The 10,221-nt window shown below is 42.6% G+C and overlaps 1 protein-coding gene across 1 annotated transcript; it reads right to left on the bottom strand.

Annotated features, from left to right (window-relative positions):
- Positions 1 to 4,757: 4,757 nt before the first annotated feature.
- On the bottom strand, positions 4,758 to 8,350 carry LOC104924643 (protein L-Myc-1b). Its single transcript, XM_010738056.3, has 3 exons — positions 8,050 to 8,350; positions 6,878 to 7,507; positions 4,758 to 6,147 (listed from the first exon to the last, which is right to left on the bottom strand). The coding sequence occupies exons 2-3, from the start codon at positions 7,419 to 7,421 to the stop codon at positions 5,543 to 5,545; spliced, it is 1,149 nt and encodes a 382-aa protein (XP_010736358.3). The 5' UTR covers positions 7,422 to 7,507; positions 8,050 to 8,350; the 3' UTR covers positions 4,758 to 5,542.
- Between the last annotated feature and the right edge of the window lie 1,871 nt (positions 8,351 to 10,221).

Below are 10,221 nucleotides of genomic sequence, written 5' to 3'. Positions count from 1 at the left end.
CTCACGCAGCGTGGTGGTTTGAAGATCTTTTGATGGGTTCATTATAATCAGAGCTGTGGTGTGTCTCGGCACAGATGGTAGCGGTGTTTACACTAACGGGATTAGGATTAGCTCCAGATTAGACCGTCTTGATTCAATGACACAACATGGCCGCCTGGCCCTACGCTAACCCCCCTGAATTTGTCTGAGGTACTACTAACCTACAAAGGACAGGCCAAGTCAAGTCAGCTGAGGAGGGTAAAGACAACAACAAAACACAACAAAATCGTTTGTGCTGCACAACAGGTTCCACACAGGAACTCCTCACACTTCCAGTGTTTATTTGGTTTTAAAGTGGACCAATTTATTGGACTGGCTGAGGTTTAAAGCAAAAGACTGGTTTGACACCAGTCAGCTGGGGCCAGATGTATCCAGAGAGAGAGAGAGAGAGAGAGAGAGAGAGAGAGGAACATATACAGCCTGTTCCAACTGAATCATCACTGTTATGTAATACTGGCCTTAGGATAGGGAGGGTGAGCAACACACACACACACAGAGAAACTGAGCTCAGAAGACTGACCTAGATCAGCAAATGGTGGAGATAAGTACCTGAGGGGAGGGCAGGAGACAGCAGACTGTTTCTGAGGGGGGGAATGGGGGGTAGAAAGAAAGATAGGGACAGTAGGAAAAAAAAAGGGGGGGGGAGGGGGGGGTAAAAGAATGTGAATACTTGCATATTCATGTGGTTTTTCAGTGGCATGCTCACAGACTCATTAGGATCAGATGGACAGTAGCCGCAGCAGCCCCGGCTGAGTTCCAGTGACACAACCAGGCTGGAATGCAGGTCAGTAGGCAGGGAGATGGAGGACTGCAACCAGGGAAAGTTTTTTTCTGCAAGCATTTGTATGTGTGTGTGTGTGTTCCCCCCACAAGCAGATGTGTGTATCTGCGTCTCTTCCCGCTTGTGTTTTCCCCATTCTCCTTGACCGTCAGCCACTTAAAAAGGGAAGGGTGTGTGTTGAGTGTTGAGTAAGAAAAGGGATGACAGTGCGTACACTTCTCTTTCCAGCTGACTATGATTTCCTCACCGCTCAAAATCTCACAAACCTGAACCAAGCCTTCTCTCCAATGCGGGATTATTCAGTTCCATTACAGCTCATTCTCACGCAGCACATCATATGGTTGTCCTAAGATAAGCCTGTGTCTCTTCTGCCTTTATGTCCTATATACACTCACATGTAGGTCAGTGATGAGCAGCCAGTTCAACCATGCTCTTAGAATCACAAACCAGTGCAGTGTGTTTATGGTCTGTTTCCTCCTCTGTTCTGCTGTGTAAACACACAATGTATACACGCCATTCAAACCAGGACGCTCAGAACACAACCAGTTAACATGGTGGAAATATTGCTCAATGTACCTTTGTGTGTGCAGAGTTAGGAGATTCATCACCGCGACAGCTTGGGGATCTAAACAGTTACGAAAGTTCGCTTCATATGTTGCTCAATTTAGTTTATAAATGTAAGTTGCAGCTGTCTTTTCTTTTTTTTTTTTCATTTCAAACTGCAGATTTGAACTAGTTTGACCTCGATGGTGGTTTATAAACAAGAAATGCAAGAGCAACGAGCATAACTGGTCATGTTTCTTGTCAAGGACACTTGCCAAAGATAAGACACGCTCGTCTGCTTTTGCGTTATTCTGCCAAAGTTTACAGGTTGAGTCATTGTTCTGAGATGATTCAATTGCTGTGTGTGCCAACTGTAACATATGGATATTAACAGGGTAAAAGTTAATGAATTGAAGAGGCTTTAACAGAAGCATACATACATAAATGTGTCATTTCTGAAGGTGTCGCGTTGTAGCAGCTTCTCAGGGAACTTATGTCGCCTAGTTGCGCGGCTCTAATCGTCTCTGTTTTAATAAATCATTCAATTAGCCCATTAGTCATGCTAGCCAACTATTCAATCAAAATATTTCCCAGGCAGCAATGCATTAAGGTCTTATTCTAAAAGAATACCATCACACAGCCCCTAAGTCACAGTAAAAAGATATATGCTTAAAAATAAAAGGAAAGATGAATGAGAAGAAGAAGGATGTATAAATCAAAGAGAGGCTGCTCTCCACCCAGCCAAATCATCATCATCAATTCGCCACAGTCCCACCCTGATCGCACACATAACACACTTCTGTCTGACCACCAGTACAGCCGTCACATGCTGTCTTGTATCCTGAGAATATATAGACCTCAGCCATGAACCATATCCTCTGATGTACACATTATAGTGTAAGGGACAGCAACCGGTCATAGCTGTTCAGGACAAAAAGGCTTATTTTTTATCATGGAAAATAAATGTAGCCCGCGGATGTAAGAGAATGAAACACACATGCTCTAAAAGCAGACAGTCACAGTATGAAGATGTGTGTCACGTGCAATTCAGAAGTTGCTCAGTGTAGGCGTTGCTTGAACTTGAGAGCAGAAAATCTGGTCTGGCAAGTTAACCGTCAGAGCATCCCAAAGGAAAAAGAGATCCTCTTACCTCATTATGTTCTTCAATGAAGCCTGTTTTTTACAACATAGGAGCGCCGCTGAGTCACTGAGTGTTTATTGTATTATAAAAAAAATGTCACACCATTTTTTTTTTTTAATCTTTTAACTCCAAAATGAACAATTACAGTCTGTTTGGAGTTTGGACAATTCTTCCAGAATTAATCTTAAAAAAAGAAACAAAATAACTCAATTCAGTTCCATATTTGCATCCCCAGAGACACACTGTGGACTAAACACTTTGCATGTTGGTGTTGCGGTTGCACTGTCCTGAAATAAACAGGCAACCACGCTAACATCACATCTTATGGAGAAAGTCTTTGAACCTTGTCTACATTATCAAGTTAATGATTGATTTCCCACTCACTTCAGATGAATTTGCAAGCAGGAGGCAACAGGAAATGTATCAGACAGATCTCTCCTATCTGGGTCCTATCCAAAATCTGATTTCTGCTTTCACTTCCTGATGTCATATAAAGTATAAACAGCAAAGCACCTGCAGCTTATGTCAAACAGCTTATTTTATTACCGGTTGTACCGGTCTGTATTCTATGATGTATTACTTGTAGACGGGGCCATTTAACTCCCTCAACTGAGCTGCCTGAAACCAAATGTTAATTTTGTAAAAGAAAATGTTCAACTATGCCAGAAAATAGTGCCCTCTGGGTTGGAAATGGGGCCCCAGAGAGAGAGAACACAGTCAGGTGAAACACCATCTAATCCCAGCCATAACAAAGGCCAGTGAGTTGCAAGACGGTTGGAGTTCAGGGTGTGCCTGGCTCGTCTGTCAGGCTGTACTTGAATGAGATGGTTGCTTTGAGTTGATTATACAAATGACTGGCTCTCAAACCTCAGTCATTCAGGCTTGCAGAGACACGTGGGTGAGGTCATTGATAGGACAGTAGCATCAAACAGGAACTCTTATTTACGGGTTTATAAATGCTAAAAGTTAAGCCTTTAGGTTGGTTTTATACATAATAATTTTTTACGTGCTAGGTTTAAAACGTTGTCTATTTCAGTCTAATACATTTCTGGTAGTTTTAACCTAGTGCGCAGCAGAAACTCTCTAGTTATTACTCATTCTGTTACCCTGCACCCTGCCTAAATATAGGACAGGATGTTCACACAGCTACCTTCCTGCAACTTCTGAACTCAGCCAGTGTGAGTACAAAGTAAAGGTAACCACACACTGTATGTCAGTGTAAGGATCTTACCCACCACACTCGGGTAGCCTCCATCACCAAGAGTTTCAGGTTACTATTTAATATGGATCCCAAGCATCTGCTTATCTATCTGCACTGGACCCCTTCGCTCTACTCTTATTACTCAAGTAGCTCTCTGGGGGACAGCAGCTGCATGTAAGGAGTCCGACTGGCATGAAACGCCCACCAATTACATGGACCATAAAGCAATATAGTATATAACAAAGGGTAGTAAAAGGCATGTCACATTACAAATACTAGCCTTGTGAAATGGGATAAGAGCGTACCGTTGTCCAATAATGTAGAAATCATTCACAGATTTTCACCTTTTGTATTTACAGGATATTTTACAGCCACTTACATGAAACAGTGCTACTCACATACCTATGTGAATATCTGCACTGGATCCAAGTAGCAGTTCACACAAACCCTAGGGACTGTTCTAAAGATACTGATTGCATGTGTGTGTGAGTGTAACCTAGTTCAGAGCACATCAGGTGCCCAGCATGCAGCAGCCACTGCAGAGGGGAGGATCTGCAACAGTATCACACACACTCTTCAAGGGTAAGTCTCAAGGACAAGCTCATTCTAACCTTCTGTAGACCAGCAGCTGGTGCACAGGACACGCTCGTTTGTACGCCGCCGCAGCTGCCTCAAAGCGACACATAGAGGCTGGAATCGAGCAGTTGTCTCACCTTTTATGATCTGCCCCCATTTACAGCTGATTTGTGTGTGTGATAGTAGGATGTGCTTCTGGAGAGGCACCACCTACCACAGCAGCTTGTGGTGGATCGTACCCACGCTTTCAGTGTGAGGCACGATAAATCTGTGTCACTTCCTCTTCAAACAAATAAAATAAAGGGTTCACTTTTTGGTGCAAGGTTTCTTTAGGCTGCCATGGAAACTAAATATGGGATTGTAACTTTGAGACAGGCGTGAAATAAATTTGACAGCAAGGTCAAAATTTTCAATTTATGGAAGAATACAGTAACTTGCAGACACATGGCATTTGAATAAAAAGACACACACGTCGGTCTTGTATGCAAATATGGTATAAAAATTTAATGTTGCTGTTGTTGTTAGCATGCTTTAAAAAAAAAAATCAAACAAAATCAGGAGAAGCATTGAAATCACAAAGTGACGTGTGAATATAAAGTACAGCAGTGCTACTTATTCTTTTTTTTCTTCTTTTTTTTGCCCATTTTTCCTATTTTCTTAACAAAATAGAGGTTCATCGATGCCTGGCATGTCATAAAGAGGAGCAAAGCTCACTTAACTCTTAACTCTTGATTCTGTCTCCTTCACCAGGAGCGATAAACTATTATTTACAGAACAATTTGTACATCAAACAATTAGTCATACAATACAAATAAACCAGGAGCTGACTCATCCACTCATATGTACACAGAGAGGCGTTCGCACCTCACTCCATTATAAGTGTGCAATGACAAAATGAAGACATCTCAACCATACAACCTGAAGGTTCTCTGACAACAGAGTTCCCATCACACCATACTAGGAAATATCTCAGTCATAGATATAAAATCAATTCCATTACCCGACTGCTCAAAACTAAAAACACTGCAAAGAAAGAAAGAAAAAACACACAGCACACTAGCTGTTCCTCCCCGTGTCAGGTTCATTGGCCAGCAAAGTCAATTCATAGGAAGCCCACAGCTATATGAATGTACTCCAAACAAAATTAACAGCTATTTACATGAGGCATGTTGTTATATAAAAACTTTTCAAAAAAGTGACAGGTAACTTGAGAGTAGAAGTTCCTGACTGTGAATGAGGCAGTTTATTTCAATTATGTGTCTCAAGAGCGCTTCAGTTCAGATAATCTGCGGAAAAGCTGCTGTTGGCGGACTTTGAGTCGTTTCTTCTCCTGGAGTTGCCGTTTCTCCTTGATGTGCAGCTCCACGAGGTACTCTGTTGCATGGGTCAGGATGGCCACCTTTGGGGTCTTGGCCGACTCCAGACCTGGGACCTGATCCCGCAGGGCGAGGAAACGGGACCGGAGATCATTTCTCCTCTTTCTCTCAAGGAAGTTGTGATTCCGCCTGCGGTCAGTGTCCTCTGCGTCAGAGTTTTGGGGGGTCTCTGAGGGGGAGGCAGGCTGGGAGACACGAGCTGAACAACCTGCGTGCTGACTGGATGCCGTGCAGGAACGCTTGCTTTGAGGCTCTTCCTCATACTCGTCCTCCTCCTCCTCATCATCATCGTCGTCGTCGTCGTCTTCCTCCTCAGGTTCTGGATCACTGTCTGGGGAGCGGGCGGCGTAGTTGTGCTGCTGTCGGTGGACAGACATGTGGAAGCGTTTGGGGCAGGGGTCAGCCCGGACTGTGATGGTCACTGGTTTTCTGACCAGCCGCATCAGGTTCTGCTTGCTCTCCACGGTGACCACATCGATTTCCTCATCATCTGCGATCATACGGGGAAACAACTCATCAATACACACAGAAAAAAATAGCATCCTTTATGAATTATTTCACAAGCTTCACACTCCTGCAGAGTCAAGCTGAATCAAAATTTAACTAAACTACTACAAGGAAGTGCATTCCACAGTCAAAGCATGTAAATCCATCTAGAGGGGGGGTCAGAGCAGGAACTGAGGTGTTAACAGCAGTGGTCATCCATGCCAAAGCCTGCAGGAATTCGGGCTTTTGTCATTCATTGAGCATTCATCATCAATTTAAATGAGGAGATCTGCCCGCAATGGGTCACTCCCTAATTTGGGAAGTGTGAAAGAGTAACTCTCACGGTCTGTCTGTGTGTGTGTGTAGTAGTAATAAATCATCAGGACTTGGTCACCCCGCCCCTCTGCCGCACTCTGATTGCAATGCAGAGCCAGTGGCAGATATTGAAAAAGGGGGAAATTCAAGTAAAAGTGACGGGGGCGCGGTTTTTAAAAGATTGGCATGCGCATTTTGAGCACACATGTGGCGCAGTGAGAGTAAATATCCAGCAGTTTAAAAAAAATAAAAAATAAATAAATAAAAAAGGGCGACTGAGTGTGATGCACTTGATAACCCCTCTACACCGCAGACCACAGTTATGCAACAGCAGCCCAGTTTTCCAAATTACGCATTGTTAGAGGGCAATATAATCCCGGGGCAGGGTGGGGCAATTTAGAGCATGGCTGCTTCCTTACCAGAGGAATCAGAGCGAGACTCGGAGCCAGACGACGCCGGCTTCCTGCAGCTGCTTGCCGGGATGGTGAGAACAGCCGCGGGGTCGACGCAGTCTGTCGCTGAGGTGGCGAGCGGGCCACTGGGAGAGACGCACTGCGCCTTGTTCGGTCTCACTGAGATCTGGGCCAAGGGGGAGACACTGGTCTGTGCCGCAGCTGACACTTTCCCGTTGACCTTCTCCAGCTGCTTACTGGCAGAGAAACTACTCCACATGCAGTCCTGGATGATTATGGAGCTGAGGTTGCCGAACAGTTCCCCGGAATCTGGTATGAACTGTCCTTCGCACTCCTCGTCCTGACCCAGGACTTTGGACAGCCAGCTAAGCTTGTCTCCCGGTGAGAGTTGCGGCACACCACCGCTCAGAGTCCGGGTGGGAGACATTGGAGGGGTGGGCAGCAGCTCGAACTTTTTCCATATGTCCTCGCTTGGTGCGGTAGACTTGTAAAAATCCTCCTCTGTGTCGAAATCGTTGAAGAAATAGTGCTGGTAACAATCGAACTCCATGTTTCCAGTTAATAAAAATCCTCTAGAGTTTATTCCCAGAAATGATCAAATGACACCAGCCGCCTCTGAAGAACGTCCTGTACAACCTGAGGGGAAATATCACAGCGATTAGCAATGATCTTTTTAAAGTAGTTCCCATCAGATGCATGATCTCGTTTCAAGTATCCATCTAATGGACTATTAGGATATCACATCACTCTAACCGCCGACTTTCCACAAATGGGACCACATTAATAATTGATTGCATCTTGCGGATGCTCCCTTTGCGCTGATGGACTCAAACTGTCCAAGCACACGGGATTATTACATAATATAGTCATATATATTAATATAGGCATCCAAAGTGATCCAGTGCAAGTTTTTTAAAAGGACAGGATGTGACTTGAGATCACTGCAGACTTTTTTTGTTTCACAAGACTGTCGTGCGTAAAAGTCACACACATGAGGCTGCATTTCCTGAAATGTAGGCAGCGCTTTGTTCCACGGATCAGTCATGTGAACCGATAAAGAAGAAAAGTGGACTGCTTCACGATCAAGAGTGGGTTAACCCCTAACAGGCAGTCCTCTATTTCCCTCATCAGAAGAAAAAAAAAACTTTCTAAGCAGACATTGGAATAAAAGTACTCACCGGCTCTCTGCACAAAAAACACGCAGTGAAATTCAGGGCATTGAAAGTCTGCCGTCAGCCAAAAGTGTCCACAATGCGCGGAGATCAGACGGATAAAAAGCTGTCCGAGTTGTGGCTGGGTACAAAGATGAGATGTTCCGTCGACACCTATACTTTTGCTTTAATTTTAAGTAGTAACAGGGGGAAAAAAGCCGGGGCTCAAACAACAGGAACAAGATCCGCCCCACAATGTGTAATAGAAAGCCACACAGTGCGTTTTTCGCGCCAGTGAGATATCCTGTTATAAGGCGATAAAAAAAGTGCAGGGAGGAGCCTCGGAAATATCTGCAGCGGTAGATCCGGGTAAGCCCCTCCATTTGCATCAGCCCCGCCCTGTCTACAACACCAAGTATGGTCACAATAACAATATTATTCCATTATCAATTTTGGAGTTCTTTAGTCGGAGGAGTAGAAGATGTGTTTTTGTTACAGTCATCTACTTTCTGCTGGCAAGTGTTTTGCTTTTAACCTCCCATTGTGCTGCTTTTCTACTTTACATTTGATAGCTTTATTTAGACTGTGCACACATGGATCAGCTTAATATCAACTTACAAACTGAATATGAAGCCCTGTCATTGATTAAACTACTCAAGAGTTAGTTACAATTAACAAGCTTAGGATTACTATGTCTTTAAAAATATCTTGCACCGTTAAATATTACTTATAATACTTTGCACATTCCTGCATGACACGGTTCAGTTTTTTTTAAAAACATATTATCACTCTGTTTCTAACTCTTTCAGATTCATTTCATTTGATGTGCTACAGCAGTGAAAGAGCCTTGTCACATTAACACATCAGTCATAATGATGTAAAAATATAATATATAGAGGTGCAACTTTAAAGAATAATACAGCTGAAGTTATTTCCCAAGCAGAAAGAGCAAATACTTGAACTTTAGCTTCTCACATGTGAAGATTTGCTGCTTCTCTTTGTCTTGTGTAAATGTGAACGGAATATTTTGAAGGTTTAAGATGTTGAGTCAGACTTTAAGATCAAACCATAAATCAATTATTAAGAAGATAAGATCACCAAATCATTAATCCCCCTTATAATATAAAATAATCTGTATTATGACTTTAAGTACACAATACTTCCATACAAGTAACGTTTTGGGGTTTTTCTTTTATATTTATTGAACTTTTTTTTTTCTTTTTTTACAAAACAGAAAACAGACAGTATTAAAAGTTAAGGCTGTGTCGCACAATAAAGAAACAGTAGAGAACACATCCCAAATCAGGGCCAGCATTAAAAGTTTTGTACTTACTAAAAGGTACAGTATAAAAGAGACTTAAAAACAAATAAGTACACAGACAAACAAATTAAACAACAAAAAAGGAGGGAGGTGATGGTAAACATCCAAAAAACAGAAGAAATCACCCTCATCAGAGACAGCATCTACATCCTATATTTCTTTACAGTGCAGCATCACTGACACTTAATACTATATGTTATAGTCCCACAGCAAGCCAGTGATGTATTCATACAATGTGTTGGATCATGACTGTGATCTGCCAGAACTGTCAGTCTAGTACCAATATATTTCAAGAAATCTTACAGAATACATGATTCATATACTTGGACCTACAGTATATGCCAGATATCACATATCATATCAAAAAATAGCTTTGTACCATCCAGTAAGTGTCAGTGTGTTTGCAGTCTTTACATTGTTGTATCGCAGCAAGTAAAAAATCCATCTCCCACCACTGGATCTCAGTAGAATTAACACCAAATAATATAAATAACACTGATCTAATATTTAATTATGACAGTATGATGTGTTTGAAAGTAGTTAGGTTCAGCCTTCAGTGCTGCAGTCTGATGTCTTTATCACTGAGAGACGAGACTGTGATTCTCATGGTGACGTAAAGCTGACATGTCTCAACCATAATACCAACCATTTGTTTTAAGATGACCCTCTCTGCCTTAATCAGCAGACCTCAGAAGACTTCCAAACACCCCTTTCCAACAGTCCCAGCTTCTGTTGATTGAGACTGTCTATAAATTGGCACAGTCTAAATCTTAATTCAACTATTTTGTAATCTGTCAGTTATTACCGATAACTAGCTGCAGGCACACAAGGAGGACAAAGCAGCTAGAGAGCAGTTAAGTTGCTGATCTACAGTAACA

The sequence above is a fragment of the Larimichthys crocea genome, chromosome XXIV, assembly GCF_000972845.2.
Source record: "Larimichthys crocea isolate SSNF chromosome XXIV, L_crocea_2.0, whole genome shotgun sequence".
NCBI lineage: Eukaryota > Metazoa > Chordata > Actinopteri > Sciaenidae > Larimichthys > Larimichthys crocea.
This window is presented reverse-complemented; position numbering and strand designations above follow the sequence as displayed.